Source organism: Symphalangus syndactylus, chromosome 14 (assembly GCF_028878055.3).
Source record: "Symphalangus syndactylus isolate Jambi chromosome 14, NHGRI_mSymSyn1-v2.1_pri, whole genome shotgun sequence".
Classification (NCBI taxonomy): Eukaryota; Metazoa; Chordata; class Mammalia; order Primates; family Hylobatidae; genus Symphalangus; species Symphalangus syndactylus.
In genome coordinates, this window is record NC_072436.2 from 24,073,320 (window position 1) to 24,098,987 (window position 25,668).

General features: G+C 42.5%; 1 protein-coding gene across 3 annotated transcripts in view; it reads right to left on the minus strand.

The window, feature by feature from the left end:
- PRKCA (protein kinase C alpha) overlaps window positions 1-25,668 on the minus strand; it is a 508,353-nt gene that overhangs the window by 104,717 nt on the left and 377,968 nt on the right. For all 3 annotated transcript variants that reach the window (XM_055243384.2, XM_055243385.2, XM_063617498.1), the window contains 3 exons: window positions 17,531-17,687; window positions 16,377-16,511; window positions 15,765-15,861 (listed from right to left, as the gene is read on the minus strand). In XM_055243384.2, coding sequence (XP_055099359.1) covers window positions 15,765-15,861; window positions 16,377-16,511; window positions 17,531-17,687 — 389 coding nt within the window. The remainder of the gene's footprint in view (window positions 1-15,764; window positions 15,862-16,376; window positions 16,512-17,530; window positions 17,688-25,668) is intronic.

The window sequence follows — 25,668 nt, forward strand, 5'->3', positions numbered from 1 at the left end:
AATCTAATTCTGATAAAAGAGAAAAATGCTTGCTTGCTCTTTCCACATATAACCTAGCAACAGTCTCATCTTTGTTGATTTAAGTACCTTAATTATAGTTTAATTGGATCATATTAATTTGTTAATTAGTAAGAAGGATAATCTCAAAATGTTTCCCTTGAATAAGTAAAAACAGATATACATTTGATTTTTCAGACAATCTGAATCCAGGGTGATACTTCCTGTAGTATCTGGATTTATAATCCTCACAAAACAGCTCATTCAAGATCACGAATTTCTTTTGGCTTAGACCTTCATATAGTTCTGAATGGTCACAAATACAAGAACTGTGAAGACACACACATATTTCTCTGCATGAGACTTAATTCATCCTAATATTACTGGGGGTCTAGTTTGGACAGAAGCCATTGTTAAGCTAGCTTGAGATTATTTTTTTGCTCCATGTGTTAACAAATTTTATTAGAGTTAGTAGAATATGTATGTACAGATAACTATAAGCCTTAATATATCTACTAGTACACTAACAACTCTAAAGCTGTAATAAAGATACAAATTAAAATTGAGCGAAGTGTTATAGACACATTTCCAAATAACAGCACTAATTTATGGGACAGAAGATGATGTTTAAGTGAAACCAAATCAATAGTGGTGGTGTTAATAGTGGGGATTTTAAATTCAAGCCCAGTTCTGAACTTAACCTATTCCTGATTTTTTTTTTAACTTTGCTGAGATTATAAATGTAGAAAAAGGTTTTATATATAGTCAGGCACTACACAATGACATTTTGGTCAACGATGGACCGCATAAATGATGGTGGTCCTATAAGATTATCATGGAGATGAAAATTTCCTATTACCCAGTGATGTCTACATCACAGACACTGTAACATTGTTGCACAACACATTACATGTTTGTGGTGATGCTGGTGTAAACAAAGGTACTGTACTGCCAGTCACAGAAAAATATAGCACATTCAATTATGTATAGTACACCATAGTCAATAATAAATGACTATATAACTGGTTTATGTATTCACTATACTTTTATTGTTATCTTAGAATATATTTATTTTTTCTATTTTTTTTTTTTCTTGAGACGGAGTCTCAGTCTGTCACCCAGGCTGGAGTGCAATGGCACGATCTCAGCTCACTGCAACCTCCACCTCCTGGGTTCAAGTGATTCTACTGCCCCAGCCTCCCAAGTAGCTGGGATTATAAGCTCTCACCACCACGCCTGGCTAATTTTTGTATTTTTAGTAGAGACAGGGTTTCACTATGTTGGCCCAGCTGGTCTTGAACTCCTGACCTCAGGTGATCCACCTGCCTTGGCCTGGCAAACTTGCTGGGATTACAGGCGTGAGCCACCACATCAGGCCTTATTTTTTCCTACTTATTAAAACAAAGGTTAACTGTAAAACAGCCTTAGGCAGAGCCTTCAGGAGGTATTCCAGAAGGCATTGTTATCAGGGGTGATGACAGCTCCATGGGTATTACTGCCCCTGAAGACCTTCCAGTGGGACAAGATGCAGAGGTGGAGGACAGCCATGTAGATGATCCTGACCCTGTGTAGGGTCAAAAAAAATTTTTTTAATAGAAAAAAAATTAAACATTTTTAAATTAATTTAATTAAAAAAATTTTAAATAGACTTATAGAATAAGGAGATAAAAATATTTTTGTACAGCTATACAATGTGTTTTAAGTGTTATTTAAGTGTTATTATGAGTCAAAACTTTTTTAAAAGTTTATAAAGTAAAATAGTTACTGTAGGCTAAGGTTACTACTGAAGAAAGAAGATTTTAAAAATAAATTGAGTGTAGCCTAAGTGTTGTGGTGGCTTGCAGTATTGTTCTAGCACATTCCATCACCACTCACTCACTTACCCAGAGTAACTTCCAGTCCTGCAACCTCCATTCAGGGTAAGTGCCCTATACTGGTGTACCACTTTTTTTCTTTTACATTGTATTTTTACTGTACCTTTTCTATGTTTAGATACACAAATGCTTAGCATTGTGTTACAATTGCCTACAGCAGTCAGCATCTGTACAGGTTTATAGCCTAGAAGCAATAGGTTACACCACATAGCCTAGGTGTGGAATAGGTTACACCATCTATGCTTGTGTAAACACACTCTATGATGTTTGCATGATGAAATCTCTTAGTGACACATTTTCAGAAGGCATCCCTGTATAGAGGCATGACTGTAACAAAATGGTATTAATCATTGTTTAAGGTATACAATGTGATGTTCTGTGTACATATCCACCATCAAATGATTACTACAATCAAACTAATTAACATATCCATCACCTTACAGTTACCATTGTGTGTGTGTGGTGAGAATCTTTAAGATCTACTCAGCAAATTTCTAGTATAAAAACACATTATTATTATTGGTCACCATGCTGTACATTAGCTCTCCAGAACTTATTCATCTTAAAGCTGAAAGTTTGTATTTAACCAACATCTCCTCATTTCTCCAACACGCCGCTCAACCCATGGTAACCACACTTCTATTTTGTTTCTGTGAGTTTGACTTTCTTAGATTCCACATATAAGTGAAAACATGCACTATTTGTGTTTCTGTGTCTGGTTTATTTCACTTAGCATAATGTCCTCCAGGTTCATCCATGCATTACAAATGTTTCTTCTTTTTAAAGGCTCAATTATACATATATATATATACACACACACACACACACATATATACATATATGTGTGTATATATAATTGAGCTTTATATGTATATATGTGTATATATATATATGAATATACACACACATAAATGAGATATGTATGTGACAGGCATTTTCTTTATGCATTCATCTATTAATGAACAGACTGTTTCCATATCTTGGCTATTGTGAATAATGCTGCAAGGAACTTGGGAGTACAGATATCTCTTCTGGGACAGTGATTTTTATTTCCTTTGGATATATACCCAGAATCAGGACTGCTGGATCATATGGTAGCTTTATTTTCAAGTATTTAAGAGACCTCCATACTGTCTTTCCATAACTGATATGCCAATTTACGTTCCCACCAACAGTGTATATAATTTTCTCCACGTCCTCAATAACACTTATCTTTTGACTTTTTGATAACTGTCATCCTAACAGGTCTGCAGGGATACCTCATTATAATTTTGACAATTTTGACTTAAATTTCCCTGATAAGCAACATTAAGCACCTTTTCCTTTACCTGTTAGCCATTTGTATGTCTCATTTTGAAAAATGTCTATTCAGGTCTTTTGCCCATTTTAAAATCTGTGGGTTTTCTTTTTTATTTTTGTCTTTGAGTTGTATTATATGAGTTCCTTATACATTTTGGATATTAAACTCTTATTGGATATATGGTTTGCAAATATTTTCTCCTATTCCACAGGTTGCCTTTTAATTTTGTTGCTTGTTTCCTTTGTTGTGCAGAAACTTTTAGTTTGATGTAGTACCACTTGTTTATTTTTGCTTTTGTTGCCAGTGCTTTTGGTGTCATATCAAAAAAACCATTGTCAAGACCAATGTCATGAAGCTTTCCCCCCAAGTATGTTTTCTTCTAGTTCTATGGTTTCAGGTTTTACATATTTAAGTCTTTAGTCCATTTTGAGTTGACATTTGTATATGCTATGAAATGCATCTAATCCAATTTCATTTTTTGGTATGTGGATATCCAGTTTTCCCAACACCTTTTATTCAAGAGACTATCCTTGCTCCATTCTGTATCCTTGATGCCTTTGTCAAAGATAGTTGACCACGTATGTGTGGGGTTTATTTCTGGGCTTTCTATTCTGTTCTACTGGTTTGTATGTCAGTTTGTATGCCAGTACCATACTGTGTTATTATAAATGTGTGACATAATTTGGATCAGAAAGTGTGATACCTATTCTTCTTGCTCCATATTACTTTAGCTATTCAGGGTCTTTTGTGGCTTCATACAAATTTTGGGATTATTTTTTCCTCTATGGAAACAAATTATACTAATAATTGGCATTTTGATAAGGATTACATATAATCTGTAGATAGCTTTGGGTAGTACAAACATTTTGACAATATTAATTCTTCCAATCCAGGAACAGGGGATATCTTCCCATTTATTTGGGTATTATTATTTCTTTCATCAGTGTTTTCTATTTTTCAGTGTACAGATATTTCACCTCCTCGGTTAAATTTATTCTTGAGTATTTTGTTCTTTTTGATGCTACTGTAAATACAATTGTTTTCTTATATTGTTTTGAATAGTTCATTGTTAGCATAGAGAAACACAACTGATTTTTGTATTTTGATTTTGTATCCTGCAACTTTCTGAATTTGATCATTAGTTCTAACAAGTTCTTTGGTGCTGTCTTTAAGGTCTTCTATACATATACACAATCATGTCATCTGCAGACAGAGACTTACTTCTTCCTTTCTGATTTGGATGCCTTTTCTTTTTCTTGCCTAGGTGCATTGGTAGAACTTCCAGTACTATGTTGAATAGAAGTGGAGAGAATGGGCATCCTCATCTTGTTCATGATCTGAAAGGAAGAACTTTCAGCTTTTTACCATTGAGTAGGATGTTAGCTGTGGCCTTGTCATAAACGGCTATTACTGTGTTGAGGTACATTCCTTTATACCTAATTTGTTGAGAGGTTTTATTTTGAAAGGGCATTAAATTTTGTCTAATCCTTTTTCTGCATCTATGAAAATAATCATACAATTTTTATCCTTCATTCTGTTAATGTTGTGTATCACATTGATTGATTTGTTTATGTTAAATCATCCTTGCATCACAGGAATAAATCCCACCTGATCACAGCGTATCATCCTTTTAATGTGATGGTGAATTTGGTTTGATAGTATTTTGTTGAGAATTTTTACATCTCTGTTCATTGGAAATATTGGCCTTTAATTTTATTTTCTTGTTGTGTCCTTGCCTGGATTTGGTATCAGGGCCATGCTGGCCCCATAAAATGAACTCAGGCATGTTCTTTCCCTTTCAGTGTTTTGGAAGAGTTTGAGAAGGATTGGTATTAATTCTTATTTAAATGTTTGGTAGAGTCTGGGCACAGTGGCCCAGCAAAGGGAGGACAAGGCTTGAGGCTAGGAATTCAGTTGAGGCCAGGAGTTTGAGACCAGCCTGGGAAACACATCAAGACCTCATCCCTACAAATTAGCTGGGTGTGGTGGTGCATGCCTGTAGTCCCAGCTATTCGGGAGGCTGAGGCAGGAGGATTGCTTGAGCCCAGGAATTTGAGCTGCAGTGAGCTATGATTGTGCTACAGCACTCTAGCCTGGGCAACAGAGCGAGACCTTGTCTCTTAAAAAGTGTTTGGTAGCATTCACCAGTGAAGCCATTAGGTATTGGGCTTTTCTTTCCTGGGAGATCTTTGATAACTGGTTCCACCTCCTTATTCATTATTGGCCTACTCAGATTTTCTATTTCTTTATGATTCAGTCTTGGTAGGTTGTATGTTTCTAGAAATTTATTCATATCTTCTGGGTTATCCAATTTGTTGGTGTGTGGCAGTTCAGAGTAGTCTCCTATGATCTTATGTATTTCTGTGGTATCAGTTGTAATGTCTCCTTCATTTCTGATTTTATTTATTGGTCTTCTCTCTTTTTTCTTAGTCTAGCTAAAGGTTTACCAATTTTGTTTATGTTTTCAAAAAAATCAACTCTTAGTTTTGTTAATCTTTTCTTTCTTTTTTTTTTTTGAGAGAGAGTCTAGTTACGTTGCCCAGGCTGCAGTGCACTGGCTATTCACAGGCACAATCAAAGCTGCTCCACAGCCTCAAATTCCTGAGCTCAAGCCATCCTCCTGCCTCAGCCCTCTAAGTAGCTGGGACTACAGGCACATGCTACTGTGCCTGGCTTGCTTACCTTTTCTACTGTCCATATCTTTCTCCAAACTTGGGAACTTTGCAGCCATTTGTTTCTTTTTTTTTTTAAGACAGTCTCACTCTTTCACCCAGGCTGGAGTGCAGTGGCAAAATCTCAGCTCACCGCAATCTCTGCCTCCCAGGTTCAAGTGATTCCTGAGCCTCAGCCTCCCAAGTACTGGCACTATAGGCATGCACCACTACACCTATTTTTTTTTTTTTGTATTTTTAGTAGACATGGGGTTTTGCTATGTTGGCCAGGCTGGTCTCGAATTCTTGGCCTCAAGTGATCCACCTGCCTCAGTCTCCCCAAAGTGCTGGGATTAGAGGCATGAACCACCACACCTGGGCCATCATTTCTTTATATAAGCTTTCTTCCCCTTTCTCTTTTTCCCTTCTAGAATTTCCACAATGCAAATGTTAGCCCTTTTGATGTTGTCCCATAAATCCCATAGGCTTTCTTCATTCCTTTTCACTTTTTTCTGCTTTCTTCTGACTTGGTAATTTTAAGTGAGCTGTCTTTAAGTTCATGGATTCTTTCTTCTGCTTGATCAAATCTGCTGTTGTTACTCTCTATTGAATTTTTCATTTCATTCATTGTATTCTTCACCTCCAAAATTTCTGTTTGGTTCTTTTTAAAAATGATTTATAATCTTTTTATTGAGCCCTTGTTATTCTGATTTTGTTGTCTGTATCCTCTTGTAGCTCTCTGAGCTTCCTTAAAATAATTAAATTCTTTGTCAGGTCATTTTTAGATCTCCATTTTTTAGTAGTTGCTTACTGGAATATTGTGTCCCTTTGTGATGTCATGGCTCCTTAACTTCTCATGTTCCTTGAAGTGCTGTCCTTTGAAGTCTTGTTCCTTCAAATGCTGTCTTCACATTTGAAGGAGGAGGCAGTCTCCTCCTCCAATCCTTATTGACTGGCATCAGGAGAGAAATGCCTTCACCAGTCAGCCTGTCTATGGATAATGAGACTCTCTTAATCCTTTTCTATGGATGCACCTGCTCTACATTTCTTTTTCCCTCTTGAGGGCTAATTCTTGACATTGCATGCCTTCTTTCAATTCTGCAAAGCTAGGTTAGGTGCTAAGAGCCTCCTCTTTGTTTTCCCTAGGATTGTGTCCTGAAATACTCAAGTTTGTGCACCTTCTCCAAATCCCACAGAGTTGAGCTGGCTGTCTGCATAATATGCTTGCATTCACTGTCCATGGGGGCACATTTAGGGAGCCAGTCTGGGGGTGGGGGGGTGCAGAGTTTGGGAACAGTAGATGAGGTGTCTCAAGCAGCTCGTGGATGGGCTTCCTGATGGAGTCCATAGAACACTTCAGAGGGTCAGCAGCTTCCCTTTCCTGCTCTCAGCCTCTCCCCATCTCTCAGCCATGCTGATTATCTCAGCAATCTGGGTGAGGTGAGAAAGAAGTGGGGCTCTTGGGCAGTGCTCTGGATGGCTGGGGGAGCCGGGTGCTTACTTACTATGCTCTCACTTTCCCCCTTAGGAGGAATTACAGGTGAGAGAGTCTCTCTTGGCTCTGAGCAGTGCTGCCTTGAGGGAGGGGTAATACAGATAAAGTAAAACTAGTTCTTCCTACCCTCTTCAGTGTGTTTATTTGTAGATGTTTTTCCTCCAACAGTGTGCTGAAACTTCTCTGCTGGCCTCCCAGACTCCTACAAAGATATTCTTGTCCATAGGTAGTTGTCAAAATTGATGCATCTACAGGGCAATGATGGTGAAAGCTCCTATTCTACCACTGTGCTGACATCTAGCTTTAGATTCTATTGTGATAGTGTGGCTCTAGAGGATTTTCAAGATAAGGCAAAATGTAGCTATTTACTTTTTAGAATTTATGATTATGTGATTATTTAGCTGACAATGTGCTTCAAATCACAAGAGGTAGACAGACTGGGTTCCTCTGGGCTGACGTCTAATGGGTAGAAGAATTTCCAAGGCTTTCTCGACTCTCTGAGGAGACAGGCGAGGTGTGATGACGATGGTCTATGACTGGGGAAAATCACACTAATTATGAGGGGGTTGACTTGAGGTTCTAAGGCAGAGCACAGATGCTTACGGCAGAGTCAGGCCAAAGTGGCATTAGCAACCTGGGAGCAGGTACAAAAGGCAGGTCTCTCAGATGCCAAAGCTCTCGATCAGGTATGCACTCAAGTTCAAACAACCTTCACCAGCCTCCTGGGTGCCAGGTGTCAGGAGAAAATGAGTGAAAGTAGAGATGAACTGGGAAGCCTGTCTGCTGAAAACGTCATCAAGATAGCAGAATTCGGGTTCAGCTTCAGGTTCTAAGAAACTATAAATGTTGGAACAACCAATCCACTGGTCTGTTCTCAGAAATAAGTCCTTGATAACAATTTCTAATGCTCAAAACAGGGTTCTAAGAATGCTCTTACCTCTTGATAGCACCTCATTTGCACATATAAATAACTTTTCATAAATATAAATCAAAACCAAGCTTGGGCAAATCGTGTCCATTTCATATAATTAGCAAACCTTTATTGGGCACTTATTCTATGCCAGGTACTAGTCTAAGCAACTTACATAGTGAACTGAGTGAATCCTCCCAGCAGTCCTATGCAGCAGGCTGTATTATTATTTCCACTTCGTAAACAAGGAAAACAAAGGTCAGAGAGTTTAAGGAACTTATCCAAGATCATCAGCTGGGAAGTGGTAGAGCAGAGATATGAAACTATGGCTATTTTAAATTGCATATTCCTTCTAGAAAAATACCATGCTCAAACATTGAGTAACCTGTCCCAGGTCATAAGACTGGAATATAAAAGGGGCAGGATTTGAATCTAGAAGTCTGGGTCCAATACTGAGGCTTCTAACCACTATGCAATACCACTTCTCAAATGAAAGGAATATACCATGCCCAGAACAGAAACTGCCTAGCATCTAATCATCACACAGCAGGTGTTTGCCATGATTCCCCCTGCTTTTATCACTGTTCCATCAACGTCACACCTCTTGCTCCCCAGGAAGGGACAGGATGGGAACTGGTCCTCAAAACTGCACTTCATTTTTCACATTTGGCTATAAATTTCTCTCTTTATAAGAACTTTAAAAGTATTTCCCTTTAGAGAGTTCATACAAGCTTCAAGGGACACTGCAATTTAAATAAATTCATCTTGTTTTCTTGGGTCCAGATACTCAAAAGAGTAATATGTGATATATTATCCATCAACTTTCTAACGGGACATCATTTTTCATTATATTCTGACAACAGAAATATCCCATCGCAGACAAAGCCCTAAGTGTGCTGCCTCTTAGCTGTCTTCATTCTGCTACAAGTGTCTTTTTTGGCTTTTTTAATATTAGATGTTTAACTTGCTCTGGAATAGAGCAATGGTGTACAGCAAAAGTTACGGTTACAGTAAGAAGAGGAAAAGGCCAAGGTGCTTTTAGCTTCTTAATTTGCTCTGTTTTTTAAATGATGAACGAAATAATAAATGACAAAAACAATAAAAAGCCTGGACAATTGAGCAAAATTGAATGGTGTAGGCTCATTTAAGGAAAGCTGCTTGACTTTTTAATATTAGAATCTCCATTAACTGTTAACAGCACATGGAGTAGATAAGCACCCCATAGGTAGAAATGAGTTCATTGAAAGTCCATTCCCAGCTAAAAGCCATCAAAATGCAAATTAAAAGTAGTCATTGTGATACTGGAACAAAATGAGCAAATGTATGTTTCGTTTTGTGAAATCTGAAGCTTGGAGAAGGGAGACGTGGTCTTCACCACTTGTCCTGAAGTGCCCTCGGCCCCAGGGAGCCAGGTCCATGGCTGGGGTTATTTGCCCTTCTGGCTCGATTTCTCTTGAGGTTGCAGGATTGGGGAAGAAGGTCTTGGGCACAGTAAACAGCCCTAGGGAAGAGGGGCCAAGCTTAGGAGAAAGGCTCTGCACAAGAGGAAGGGGGGCTGAGGAAAGGAAGGAATGTAACTCTGGGGATAGGAAGTGGCTGGATCCCAGGCAGGCCTAGAAAGTGGTCCCAGAACTCCCTTCCCCTCACCTTTCCCCTTCCCCTACCTCTCAGCCCATTTTCTTGATTCTAGGACAACTCCAAGGCTCTGAAGGTAGATGTAGCCCAAGTAGGCTCAGGGAAAGAATCAACTGACGGTTAAACATGAAACAAAAATACTAAGCTTACTAAAAGCCCTGGAAATGAAATGCGAATGACAATAAGAACTTCTGTATTTTAAAAGAGGGAAAGATGTGGCTAGAAGACATCTTTTTTTTTTTTTAAATCACTGGAAATGTGAATGTAGCATGTAACTCCCTGGGTACAGCTCAAGATGTGAATGATTCAGATCCCAGATTTTGTAAAAGATCAGAGGGCAATATTACACCAACAAAAGTACTGGACCTTCACGTGAATGCTATCGGTAGTCAATCAACTGTGACCTTTCTGTTGTTAACATAATCACTTCTCTAATGAATTATTAGCTGCAACAATCATTATGATTATACTTGTGTTGATTCTTGGTGTGGTTTACATCACATCTCTTTTTTTTTTTTGAGACGGAATCTCGCTCTATTGCCCAGGCTGGAGTGCAGTGGTGCAATCTCAGCTCACTGCAACCTCCACCTCCCGGGTTCAAGCAATTCTCTGCCTCAGTCTCCTGAGTAGCTGGGATTACAGGCGCCCGCCACTACGCCCAGCTAATTTTTTGTATTTTTAGTAGAGACAGAGTTTCACCATCTTGGCCAGGCTTGTCTTGAACTCTTGACCTTGTGATCCACCATCTTGGCCTCCCAAAGTGCTAGGATTACAGGCGTGAGCCACCGCGCCCAGCCAAATCATCTTTCATATGTGCTCACTTTTCAGTTTGCTATCGGGACTCGACATCAAACCATTGCATCGAAAAGGATCAGTGCAAGCTGACTTCTCATTGTGGTATTATATTTACTTCCCTGACAACAACTAATATCCTGTCATATCAGGATATTAGTTCTATTTATAACTAATAGAAAAACAGAACTAGTTATCCTGACCTATTTTTTCCATTTACAGTTAAGCACGCCAATGCACAGAGAGATCACATAGTAAATAAGTGACTAAACTAGGATTTGATTCTACAGCCTATGGGCTAAACCAGAAGTTGGCAAACTGGCCCTTGGGCCAGGTCTGGTCTGCCACCTGTTTTTGTAAGTAACGTGTTATTGGAATACACCAACACTCATTTGTTTATGTATTTGTGGCTGCTTTTGAGCTGCAACGGCAGACTTGAGTGTTATACCAGATACTGCGTGGCCCACAAAGCCTAAAATATTTATTATCTGACTAGGTACAGAAAAAGTTTGCTGAGCAGAGCTAACCCATCCTCTGCACTGCCTCTAATGCAAGGTGGACCTTTTCCCAACTCTGGCCGTGAGCCTCATCACAGGGAGCAGAGATCAAGCAGTGAGAGGGAAGAACAGCAATCTCAGTTGTCCTCAATAGTGCCTGGAGATGCAGGGGAATCACTGGCCAGCACAGGGGATGTGATAAGCTCCCTGCTTTGTTCCCAAAGATTTTTGCAGCAGGGCCCACAGGTACAGAACGTAAGCTCCAAAGAAAGCAGGAACTGTCTGCTTAGCCCACTGCTGGCACCTTACTTTTTTTAACAAATGGAAAAATGCATCATTTATGTTTGTGAATCGGGGACCATGTGTACTTTACTTGATGACAAACATGGAACAGATTAAAGGCCCACAGACACATTGTCCATGAATATTGCAATCAAGGTTCTGGTTTGTTTTGTCTGTAGGAGGATGAACTGCTCTAGCAGGATCTCTACTAGCGAGGAAGGTCATCTCCAGCCACCCTGGAATATTCCTTGGCTCCTAAGAGCTCCAGTCACTGATCATTCTGTTTGCCAAGATTTGAGAACCAACCATTTAAACTGCAAAAACTTTCCACCTAATTATCAAATGAATACTAATGCAGTGGCAGAGTTGTAAATGCTCATTTGATTTCTCTTTCATCCAACTGAATGACTTTTGATTTCTGGAGAAGGATTCGAAAACTGCATGGAGGGAACCTTTTTAGAAAACAGGGCCGGACATGGAAGGATAAGGACAGACTGGACACTGTGTGATCCCACTGAGCGATGCCTGTTCCCAACAGGACGAACCCTCACATGTGTTTCAACCAATACAGATTCATCGCTGAACTTAACAAAAAAATCTTACTCAGCTGAATCAAACTGTTACTGGAGGGTGGCAAAGTATCTATGAAAGAGTGGGTAGGGAAGAAAAGACTAATGTGATGGAAAGCAAGTTAGAATGGCAGTTATTTGGCAAGAAAGGGCCCAGAGAGGGGAGCTTGGAGACACTGGGAAGCACTCATGCTAGAGGCCGAGAGGGAGGAAACGGGGTGGGGACTCAAAGAGGTGCCTCAAATTGGACCTGATGCCAATTGGCACCCTGTTTGCAAAGCCTGGCTGCTACCCAGAACTGCTCAAATGTGGATGCCAGCCTTTCTGCCCTGGTGCATCCCTTCCCAGTAACTTGGCACTGGGGAAGTCTTGCAACTCTCACATTTATAGACCTCAACAAAACACCATTACATGATTGAACCCCTGCCTAAAATCTGATCTCAATATGTATTTAAAATGAAGCATGGCAGCTGTCGTAAAATTTTCAGCATCTTTTTGACGCCATCCTCTAGTGGCTTTCTGCCGAGTCTCTCGCAGTTGTGTTTTTTTTAAATGCTCTAAGCCAATGAGCTAATGTAATTCGAGTAAAATCTGGGAATTATAAGCTGAAAGGTATTTAAAGCAAAGGCTAGAATGCAGTTCATGTAGATGCTCCAAGCATAGACCTCAATAGGCTAAAGAGCAGAGCCTCCACCCCATGCAACTCTGCTGATGCCACCTCTCCCCAGGATGCTCACAGCCTTGGGCTGGCGCTCCTGCCAAGTCCACAGCCCTCCCAGGAGGAGGAATAGTAAGCAGCAACACCCCCGTGGCCTCTGACCAGCCTCCCAAGAGAAATGCTTCGCTTTTGCTCAGGCTCTCTGGCTTGTGTTTTGTTTGTTTGTTTAGAACCCTGACCTTTATAAAAAGCTGAACTCACTGCCCAGAAAAACAGGAAGTTTACTCACCAGGAAGCCACGACAATGAAGCACAGAGTGGGTCAATATTTCTCCAGCAGCAAAGCTAAGTTTCAGACATTACTGTGAGGAACCCTGTGGGGAACGCCCGTGCTGTTCCTCCCTCAAATGCATTCTTTCTGCGTCAATAGCCCCTGACCCAGTGAGTTCTCGTGATCAACGCCATGGCATAACATTCAGTAAGGAAGGTTCTTTCTGGCTCCTCAGGTTCCTCCCCTGCCTGAGACAGCTGAAGAATGCGGGCACTCAGTCCTGAAACTCTCTCTAGAAGGATCCGTCTGTCACAGAGGTGGTGTGACATCAGGGATGGGGCTCAAGGTGGTCCTGTCCAGTACCCTGGGGTCTGCATCCTCAGCTGCAGGGTAAGGGTGGAAATAGATAATGAAGCAAGGGAAGAAATACAAATTGAAAAGGAGCTATGCCTGGCATAGACATTTGAACCTGCCCAAAACCTTGACTTTCATCTTTGTACTTGAATTCCTCTAAATATTATAAGGCGTCTTTGAAAAGAATCTCATTCTTTTCTATCGATAGACAAATAGTAGTTACACAGATACAAACACATTTATATTTATACATATTGTAATATATATAACTATTTTTTCTCTATCTTTGAAGAGCAGAGACTGCAAGCTGGTTCTTACTGGTTGAATCCTACTGGTGTCTAAAGCAATAGATGCATATTTGACCTACACAGAGTTCTAAGTTTTTTGTTTGTTTTGAGTCAGGGTCTCACTCTTGCCCAGTCTGGAGTGCACTGGCGTGATCTTGGCTCACTGTAACCTCTGCCTCCCAGGTTCAAGTGATTCTTGTGTCTCAGCCACCAAGTAGCTAGGATTACGGGTGCATGCCACCACACCCTGCTAGTTTTTGTATTTTTTGTAGAGGCTGGGTTTTGCCATCTTGCCCAGGCTGGTTTCAAACTTGTGAGCTTAAGCAACCTGCCTGCCTTGGCCTCTTTAAGTACTGAGACTACAGGTGTGAGCTACCACATCCGGACAGTTCTAAATTTTTTTTTTTTTTTTTTGAGACAGAGTCTTGCTCTGTTGCCCAGGCTGGAGTGCAGTGGCAGAAATTCGGCTCACTGCAACTTCCGCCTCCCAGGTTTAAGTGATTCTCATGTCTCAGCCTCTGGAGCAGCTGGGAGTACAGGTGCATGCCACCAAACTCGGCTAATTTTTGTATTTTTAGTAGAGATTGGGTTTCGCCATGTTGGCCAGTCTTGAACTCCTGACCTCAAGTGATCTGCCTGCCTCATCCTCCCAAAATACTGGGATTACAGGAGTGAGCCACCGCACACGGCCTGGTTCTAAGTTTTAACATTAGAACTCTGCCAACATTAAGATAAATCAGAATGTATCACATTAAAACCTGGATTTCTGGCTTCTCTGGAAGAAGGAAGATCCGGCAACACAGGGCCTGGATTCACGTGTAAGAAACATTGAGTGGGGCAGGGTAGCAGTAGCTGCCACCTGCAGACAGGGCTGAAGCTTACCAGCTCACCCTAGTCTCCACCACTCCCTCCTGCCTCAATCCCAAGGCCTGCTGTTCATTGCCATTTATTATCTGTGAATCATTTCACTCATCTGTGCTCCCAAGGACATCTAACCAAAGAGCCCCTGCCATTTAGTATTTGCCACAAACATCAACTTTAACCAAACATCAGTTTAACAAAGTAATTTGAACAACTGCATGTTTTACATCCTTTGGGATTCATTCTCTCTGGATAAGACCTATATGTTTCTTTTGTGGGGGGCATGAAGGAGGTTTATTATCTCCCCAAGACCACTCTTCCCCACCCCTCAGATCTGTATGTTTCTTGGAGAACAACGGAAGAAGGAAAACAGGAGCATCAGCATCCCATTAGTGTCAACATTTCAGTAACAGTTCAGCATCTACACACATGTGCGTGTGCACGTGTATAGCCCTAGAGTGGGGAAATTCCGGGGAATTCTAACAATTCTGAAGAAGAGAAAGATTCACAAAGGAATTAACCAGTTACACAGACTGAAAAGGCTACTCTAGGAGTCCCTCGAACAGCCAAAATGAAGGGTGATTAGCGAAACAGAAAAATATTAGAAGTTGTGACTTTAAAACATAAGCAAGGTGCTTAGAGAAAAGAACTGTTTATTAAAAGCTGAGATGTCTGGTAAATGAAGAGGAGAAGGGAGAGAGAGGAGAAGAAAAAGAGAAGTAAGGAGCAGAGGAGGAGAAGAAAAAAGACCAGTGAATCCGGGACAGAGGCAAACACAAATACCAAGAAGAAGAAGAGAAGGAGGTGGCCTTTGCTAAACATCTGGAGCATAAATAAAAAGGGATCACACACAAAGGCATATTTGTTTAAGCTGGTTTTTCAGAACAAAATTAGGAACCTTGTACTTTCTGTAGAAAAAAAAAAGTCTCAGATGATAGCCTGATTACACACAAATGAGCTCCCAAGGAAAGGCCAAAATGACTTCTTCCTTTTCAGAAGAGCACAAGTCCTCCTTTGTAAGAACAATCTTGCCCTCAGAGCCTGCTTCTCTCCCCAGTGATGTGCAAACCGATCCCTTATGCAGAAATCAACCATGCTCTCAGTTCTGGGATATTTCCAGTTTCCATTTTCTAAGTGATAAGAGTCATAAAAAGTCAACAGCTTGCAAAGGAAAGGGAACGAACAACATTTATGTTTTTAAATAAAGAAAAAGATCACTAACATTTAGATTACTTTTTTGCCTTTCAAAAACGTGACCACAACATCTCGGCCCTTCCTGAAGTCAGGCTTTTCTAAAGGAAAGGTGTTTCCAGGCATTTTGTTAATCCTCACCTCGAATTTCTGCCTGAGTTCCATGTTTCCTTCTTCGTCCCCTTCTGGGATAGGTACATTGTAGTACTCACCTTCTTCTTGGTTAAGCAACTTGTACCTTTCAAAGACAGGAGAAAAAGAGTTACCACCGCAAGTTTAGCAAGCCTTCTCCTGCAACCTCTAGTCAAGCTGTTTTGTGAAATGCATCCTATGGAACGGCTACAGCCAGATAAGTAGACATTTGACTTTTAAAAAATTTTTATATTTTTGAGACAGGGTAGCTCTGTTGAGCAGGCTGGAGGGCAGTGGTGGAATCACAGCTCACTGCAGCCTCAACCTCCTGGGCTCAAGCGATCCTCATGCCTCAGCCTCCTGAGTAGCTGGGACCACAGGTGTACACCACCACGCCTGGCTAATTTTTGCATTTTCTGTAGAGATGGGGTTTCTCCATGTTGCCCAGGCTGGTCTCAAACTTCAGGGCTCAAGCAATCCACCTGCCTTGGCCTCTTGAAGTGCTGGGATTACAAGCATGAGGCACCATATCTGGCCTCAACTGACATTTGAGAGACTGAAACCTAACTGTCTAAATGGTCTGATGCTTTCAGACATATTCAACCTAAGCGGCTTCCATACCATCCACTGGCCGGCATCTTCATTAGCTCCGAAACTCCAAAGGAAAGGGATCCCATGAAGTCATTCCTTGTTGTTCGATCCCAGTCCCAGATTTCTACAGACAGTCGTCGGTCTTTGTCTGAAGGTTTCAATTTGCTGCAAGACACACACACATGCAAACACTAGGTTATCTTGATCATGGTTTCTTGGGAGATACCACATGTATATGATTTGAGCCTGAGATACAGAAATAGTATATTTCTCTTCCTGGTCCAGTAAAATACCAACCCCTTATGCTGGCAACCAAAGCACTACAGGAGGAGTTAACAAACTATGACCCATGGGCCAAATCTAGCCCACTGTCTATTTTTATAAATAAAGTTTTATTAGAATGCAGCCATGGCTATTTGTTTACATATTGCCTATGGCTCCTTTGGCACTAGAAAGTTATACAGGTGCAACAGAGGCTGTATGACCCACAAGGCCTAAAATATATACTATCTGATCCTTTATAGAGCAGAGCTTGCTGGTCCCTCTAGAATAGACAGCTACCTTTCTGGTTGTCCACAGAAAAACTGCTTCCTGTATACTAGTCTACAAAGGGGACCTCTTGCGTTCCCTCAGTTGCACTCAGTCCTCCTGACTTATTTATTCCCTCCTTCCTTCTTCCCCTTCTACCATCTCTACCTCTGAAATCCTGGCAACCCTCCCAGGCTGGCTTTAAATGTCACCTTTTCCAGGAAGTCTTCTCTCTTTGAAGGCAAGAATGATCTTCCCATTTCAGTGGCAATAACACTTTCTATATTACTCACTCATTCTGTGGTCTAAAAATTATTTAAATTCTTGCCTTATGCCCTCCCCTAACTCTCAAAAGAACCTAAGTCCATCAAGAGGTGGACACACCTGACACACTTTTATATCATCTTTAATACCTTAAATAGAATTGTTTATCCAGATTAGATAATAATCTGAGGCCTGAATTATGCAACTCTTGGTAAATCAAATTACTATCTATCAAACAGGTGCTAATAGCTACCTCCCTAATGGCAGCCTGAGGAGGTCTAGGACTGATGTTTAAAGATGTTTATAATGAACCTACTTCATTACCTCAAATAATGAGGTGGGCAACTGCATGGTGTATAGGAACGAAATTTGATCAAGGAGAGACCACTTACAATGTAAAGGACTCATTCCACTGGGGATTTAGTGTGGAGCGGATGGTTTTGGTTTTTTGCTTGCTTTCATTCTTGGGATCAGGAATAAGTTTCAGCTTCACATAAGGATCTGAAAGCCCGTTTGGATCCATAGGGATTAGATTTTTTGCATCTCGTACTGTGAAGAGAAAAGGAAGAAGATATTACAAACAGAGAACGGACCTATATTGCCTGGTGTCCTGTGTCAATACCAAGCTGAATAAAAGAGACATCAGATGGTGTTTAAGGAGACAGATGGTGGAAGCCAAAAGCCTCTAACGCTGGACATGAGAAAAGCTACCCGCTGCCACCACCAGCAGAGATAATGGGCATCGTGTGGGCCCCTGTGGGTGGGTCTTGGGACTTAGCACCAGCCTGGACTGGCAGCATCAACAACACTAAGATATCTACTAGAAATGCAGAAACCCAGGTCCCACCCCAAACCTGCCAAAGTAGAATCCGTAATTGTAACAAGATTCCCAGGTGACCTTTGCAGCTCCCCAGGAGTAATGCTGCATCCTCCCCACATGGAAGCGACCAGCCCGGCCTGGTCCATGGTGCCACACATGCACCTGAGCTTCCAGAAAGTGTTATCCCTTTTTGTGGGTAAAGGCCAATGGCTTCCAACTCTGACTGTACATTGGAATCACATGGGGATTGGGGAATGGGGGCGTTAAAAATTCTAATCCCCAGAATTAAACCAGAATCTCCAAGGAATGTGGCTCAAGTATTCGTTTTTAAAAGCTCCTTGGGTGATTCTACTGGGCAGCAGGGGCAAGCACCACTGCTGTATACAGCTGTAACTCAGAATTGCTGCCCAGTGCTGGTCCATGGACCAGCAGCATCTACATCACCTGGGAGCTCATTAGACATGCAGAACCTTGGGTCCCACCTTAGACTTAATAACTCAGAATCCTCACTTTAACAAGACCTCCAGGTGCTTCCAATGCAATCCTAGCTTGAGAAACCTGATACGAGAATCAAAAATAATTAGAAGGAAAGGCCATTTCATCCACAGAGAAAAACAGGCTCAAAGATTTAAGAGCTGGCAGAGGCTCACAACCGTTGAGAAGCTGTCTAAAGCCACTGCACACCAACGTAAAATGTAATTATCTACTGCTATGACGAAGGGACAAAAGCCTGAGCCTCCTACCCCAAACGCCTTCCTCATTATCTTCCCATGGCATTTTCCCCAGTAAGGCTGAATTATCAGATACCCAACTGGTCAGACACCATCAACACACGTATAACTGGGACCAGGCTCCCTGGTTCAGTGGTTCCCACAGTGTGGACCCTGGACCGGCGGCACTGGCATCACCTCCTGAATCAGAACTCTGGGGTGGGGTCCAATGATCTGTGTTTACCAAGCCTCCATGTGATTCTGATGTCCATAAAAGTTGCAGAACCACAGATCTAGGCAATTAGCACAGTTTATCAGCATAGTTTGATTACTAAATTAAGAATTACAGAACTTGAGAAGAAGGCACTGGAGTTGTCAGTAGGCAGAGTTAGATGGGGAGGGGGCAGGAGGAGAATCCTAAAGATGTTGGGTCTTTGGACACAAATGAGGGAGGTACAGCCCTAAGATCAGAAGTCAGAGACAGGCATTGCCTTTACTAGTCTGTGGACCTACTGCGTGCTGCCTCCTGCCAGCCAACAGCCTTACGTCCTCCTTACCTGGCAGCCTTACACAGGTGGGTAACAGGTGGGACTATATTCAACCATTGAGGGGGAGGGGGCTGGCTCAGGTCTCCTAGCCACAGAGAAGCTGAACATATGTTTGTTGTACCCCATTTGTGCCTTCCAAGTATTTCTTCTCCTAAGAAAATATCTAACCTCATTCATCTCGGGGAGCAGAGAGCACATAAATAAAACACATAGGCATGGTTCCTGTGGCTCAGCAGGTGTACGTGCAAACTCTGCCTCCTTCACCATATAACCCTGAGCACTGGCAAGCTTAGTCTCTAAGCCTCTGTCTCTTCATCTAGAAAAATGAAGAGGGGCATAATTCCAGTGGTATAGAATTGTTGGGAGAATCAAATAAAATAATGTTTATAAAATACTTTATATGGTTGGGGGCTTGGAAAATGAAAAAAAAAAAATCCATGATGTGAGTGCTCACTATACCCCAGGCATGATGTTCTGGACTCCTTTCCACTCTTACCATGCTGAAATCTGTAGAGTTGGAGGCCCCCAGGAGACTTGGTCACTGGAGAATTCACCAAGTTCATGTGAAAGGTTTTAATCCAATGCAGAATGTCTAGCCCACTAAAACATCAACCCTGAGTATCACCAAAGATGAAAAATGTGAGCACAAAAATGGAGCTCTCCTATGAGGAATGGAAAGAGGCCAACGGTCTCTCTCTGATTAAACACAAGAATGAGAATCAGATGCTTTTTAAAAGGCAGAAAATGCCCTGGAATGTCTAACACTGGAGGCTGCAGAAGGTCACATCCTGGATAAGCCAAAGAAGACCCTTATTAAAGTCACCAAGAGGTCCTGGGTTGCCTCCTGACAGTGGCAGAATTATTGCGGGTGCTGGCTTTTATATCTTCAATTTATATTCCCGATGGACAACACATACACAAAAAATCATTTAAGTAAGATCTCTTCGGAATGGTGATGAGTTAAAATCTTGATGGGATTTAAGGCTGTGAGCTTCCTACTGAGATACTACCATTTAAGTTGAAAATAAAAAGAGTTATCAATTCCAAATGTCATTGAAGCTGATAGTGGGTCCAAATTTCAATTTCTTATTGCAGCAGAGAACAGCCTGTGTGACGTGTGACTCACGGCATGCCAGGACACCTGAATCAGGATTACGAGCAACTAACTTGGGGTCCCATCTGCTCAGAGTGTGGGATCTGGGGCAAAGCTGCCTGCATTTGAATTCTGGCTCTGCCACTCTGTGGTTGTGGACAAGCTATTTTATCTCCCTAAGTTTCCTCATCTGGAAAATTGTATCTTCTTCAAGTCAGGAATAAGTAGGCTCATACATGTAAAGTGCTTAGAGCAGTGATAGGCACACGGTGAGAGCACAATAGTGATGATCATAATTGCTCTTAATACAAGTTACTGGTAGAGAACAAAATCGACAAAGCTTAGATGCGAAGAAACTGCACCAACAGCTTACGGAGTGGCAAGCAAATGCTGGGGAAAACAGTACAGTGTGGTAATGTTCTAACAGGGTTGCAACTGTATGGTTTCAAGAATGTCAGGCTAAGAGGCAATGCTAGGGGGCATTACTCATAGGAATAGCTGTAAGGAAGATGGAAGAGGGGAAGCTAGGAAAGAGAAAATAAGAGGACAATTGAAGTGGGGAAGCAGATGAGAACAAGGGCTAGAGACAGAAGAGAGAAACGAGAAAGATACGATCAAGATGTGGAGTCAAATCCCAACACTTTGGGAGGTTGAGGCAGGTGGATCACATGATGTTGGGAGTTTGAGACCAGTCTAGCCAACATGGTGAAACCCCGTTTCTACTAAAAATACAAAAAGCCGGGCGTGCTGGTGGGCACCTGTAATCACAGATACTCAGGAGACTGAGGCACGAGAATCGCTTGAACCCCGGAGGCGGAGGCTGCAGTGAGCCGAGATCGTGCCACTGCACTCCAGCCTGAGTGACACAGTGAGACTCTATACCCCCAGACCCCCCCCCCCAAAAAAAAAAAGTTGTGGAGTCAGAGGGTGAGGACGCTGCCCCAGGATAGGTGGGCAGACGTTCTCAACCTCAGCTACACCCTGGAAACACCTGGGATGTTTTAGTCAAACACTGATCCCTGGGCCCCACTCTCAGAGAGTCAGATCTACTTGGTCCGGGTTGACGCCCAGGCATCAGGATCTTTAAGCTCCCCAGGTGAGTCTCAGGTGAAGCCAGGCCCAGGCACTGTTCACCGCACCCAGCACTCGCTCTCCAAGTGTGCTCCCTGGCCTAGTACACTGACATCATTTGAAGACTTCGACTATCATTCACATTTTTCTTTAAATAGGCTCGCTTTTTAATATCCATCATTTAAAAAGGAAATGTATCACTATAGGAAACAGAAAACCAAGATTGTTTGCCATAAATGGAAGGTAACCATAAAAGTAAACACAGTGAAAATCGATGTTATTCATTTCTAGCTGGATCCAGTTGCCTGAGATCTTCTGTCTCTTAGCTACAAAGGGGAAATTAACAAGTGCTAGAGTGTTAAGGATATTCCAGCTCCAGAAGTCTTTGCTGCTTCAACTAAGATTGAAAGAAAATTGAGAATAACTAACTCATCACGTAATTTAATGTTTTTTTAACATCCGTATAGTACCTTCAGAAATCACCTCAAGTGCAACCAAAAGTCACACCCATCAGTGGCCCCATCCCACATTTGGGAAGCACAGCTGGAGGGAATGCCAATTCCGAGTTATTAAGGAAGTGGAATATTCCACAGCCTAAGAGCAGTACCGGGTCCAAGAAGAACAGAGCCGGCACGGGTCCCACGGCTCATTTCTTGTCTTTCACTTTCTAAAAGAACCAAATTCTTTCTACCCACAGAATTAAGATAAGGAAACAACAACAACAACAACAACAACAAAATCACACTACTTTGATACATACACCACTGAAAATGAGATTTTTTTTAAAAGATCTATCATGCCAACTCAAGTTCCAAAAGACAGGTAGTCTCTAAACACAACAGTATAGAAACAACACATTTCATTTGCTCCTTCAGCTGCAGAAGCAGTGACTGCTCCCTGAGGTCTGCCCAAATGGGCCCAGGGCCCTGGCAGGGAACGCGGGAAGAATGCTTTTCTATCACAGCTCATTAGCAGTTCTGCAGCCTTTATGAGGAGGAGACATCTGCTGAGGAAATACATCTGTGCCATGGTACTGGCCATTTCAGAATAGAAAGTCTATTCTGTAATTCCAGAACTTTAATAGAAATACAGAATACTAATTATATTCTCATTTTTTTGGCTTTAGATGGCTGCTTTGAAATTATCAGCTGTCAAGCCCGGCACTGAGAAAAACCAGCCTGGGTTAGAAGGTTATATAATTTCCTGATCATGTAACCTATCATTTCTGGATAAAACCCATTCAAATAAGATAATAAAGATTGAGAATCACCTACCCAGTGATCCCTGATGCAGGTGGCTCAGGAGCCCAGGACATGAGAGTTTTAGAGTTTTAAGTAAACGTTCAGGAATGGGGTGGTGATACAGGCAGATGGGCTGTCTCATCAGCTCAGAGGACTGGGCCGCCCTAGCCGGACTGGAGAATCTAAGCCACAGGTGCACCACAGTAGATGGTACAGTGCAGGCTAGGCAATGAAGCCAGTGATTTTGCCAAGAGCCTGCTTGATGAAAAGTGGAGATGTGGACCCAGGCAGGAAGCCAGGCGGGAGTGACCGCTAAGCTTTCTCTGGGAGAAGCAAGGTGCGCTCACAAAGGCTTGCAGGCACCTGAGTGAGGGATACACATCTGATGGCACACAGGGGAAAGTCAGGCTGTCTCTACGTGAATGGGTGCTGCAGGTGGTGGGTGACTTCTCAGGGGCAGCATCACTTAGGGGCCAAGAGCGTGGGCAGCTAGGGTCAAATCTCTGCCCTGCCACTTATTAGCTGTATGGCTTTGGATAAATTACCCAACTTCGCAGTTTTTTTTTTTTTTTTTTTTTTGAGACGGAGTCTCGCCCTGTCACCCAGGCTGGAGTGCAGTGGCGCAATCTCGGCTCACTGCAAGCTCCGCCTCCCAGGTTCACGCCATTCTCCTGCCTCAGCCTCTCCGAGTAGCTGGGACTACAGGCACCCGCCACCACGCCCGGCTAATTTTTTGTATTTTTAGTAGAGACGGGGTTTCACCGTGGTCTCGATCTCCTGACCTCGTGATCCGCCCGCCTTGGCCTCCCAAAGTGCTGGGATTACAAGCGTGAGCCACGGCGCCCGGCCACTTTGCAGTTTATTCATCTGTAAAACAGGGACAATAACAGTGCCTAACCCATAGGGTTGCTGAGAAACTAAGTGAATTGATATACGCAAAGCATTTAGAAGAGAACCCAGGACAAAGTAAGTCTTATATATTTGCTGTTATTACTAATGGTAGTGTTAAAGAAGCATTTGCTATCTTTATCATCATTGCCATCACCACCACTACCCCCACCATTATTCAGTTCTCTCTGACCCCAGAAGCAGGGCTGTTTCCTCAGGGTAACAGACCCCATTAGGCTACAGTGAAACAGTCAGCAACTAGGTGCTCCAAAATAATTTGCAATTAAAAAAAATAACTCAATGCAATCCTTGATCCATTGGATCCAGCGGATCAATGCAATCCATTCAGAGAACGGTCCAGATGCTTTCCTTCTGTTTTTTGAGATGGAGTCTCCCTCTGTCGCCCAGGCTGGAGGGCAGTGGCGCAATCTTGGCTCACTGCAACTTCCGCATCCCTGGTTCAAGCGATTCTCCTGCGTCAGCCTCCTGAGTAGCTGGAACTACAAGCGCCCACCATTATGCCTGGCTAATTTTTGTATTTTTAGTAGAGACGGGGTTTCACCATGTTGGCTAGGCTGGTCTCGAACCCCTGACCTCAAGTGATCCACCTACCTTGGCCTCTCAAAGTGCTGGGATTACAGGCCTGAGCCACTGCACCCAGCCCCTCCAGGTGGTTTCTTAATCCAGAGAATATATGTAGCATAAATGGTGGGGTGGAATGATAAACACCCGTGACTCACTGCCTTGCATAAAAGCTAGATCGGTGGCAACACTGCTGAACCTACCCAGCGTGTGCCCCTTTCCCACCTCCCCCACCCCCATTGTGGATTTTTAATCTCACTCTGAGGGTGCTCTAGCTGGGCAATGGGTCAAAGTAAGGTCATGCAGAGGTTCTGAAGGATTCATCCACGGGCACAACACCAAAAGCTTTGTTGAGGACACAGCTGTATTCCTGTTGCCTGAGGACCAGACTTGTCAGCACTGACCCACAGTGACCCTGCCCATCAAAGGGTTCATGTCTATACAGAGACACTGTTTAGTAATGCACAAAAGTCAAGTGTCTCCAGATTTAAGGACAACATGGCCCTTCAAATAATCTGTTTTGCTTTAGGAAATAATTCTCTGTTTTTATTGCTTTTTCTCCCCCCTTCCAAGAGCACCCCTGTTCCTGACTTCTACTTAAAAGCCAAAAACAAGGACAAAGCCTCAAAACAGAATTACTGCAAAAGTCAGGATTGTTCAGTGTGTGCTGACCCCGTGACACCTCCTACCTCCACCCCTGCCTGACAGCAAAAGCAAGAGTAAACAAAATTCTCGAATCCTACTCCACGCCAGGCATGAGCAAAAATCTTCTCTGACACTGCAGAAAAAACAAACAAACAAACCCTTCTTTGTTTGAAGTTACCCACAGCAAAAGAAATGTGAACGCAAAAATGTTGGTGGAAGGGCAGGTAAGTGCTGGAAACAGGCGAGATTTAGTGTCTGTGGTCAAAAGAACTTCATGTCATTCAACACCAGGCCACGGAGTGAAGGACGCTTCCCCAACCCAGGAGCCTTGTCTTTAAGGAATAAAAAATGACTTCAAACCCAGAGAATTCATTATTTTGATAATTATTAGATATCAAGAATGTTCTCTCTAAGGACTTTAGATCCATAAATTAATTTCACGTAAAAAGATGCTATTATCAAGCCCCTTGCAGATAGGGCCTTCAGGCAGAGACAGGTGAAATAACCTGTCCACCACATAAAGCTAATGAGTAGCCGAGCTGGGGCGAGCTTCTGACTGTACAAAACTCCACTTTCGCTTGCTGTTGTATAGAAATGACTTGAGCAAGACAAAGTCCCAGAGAAGAGGTGGTGAAGTCAGCCTCAGCTAGGAGCGGATGGAGGAAAACATTGCTCCGGGAACGAGGAGGAAAGGAAACACTCTTCCACTAGAAGGATGGGTGGCCAAAGAGCACAGAGGGAAAAGTGAACACACAGCTTGCAGTGCTGTACTGAGCCATGGGTGTGCCTAGAGGAGAGGTGGGCAGGCAGGCAAAGCCTGCACAGCTATGTCTGTGCTTTGGTGCCTTGAACTTAGTGAAGGGGTTTAAAGGTGCTGCACCTGATTTAAAGGTGTGAGTGTAGGCCAGGCACGGTGGCTCAAGCCTGTAATC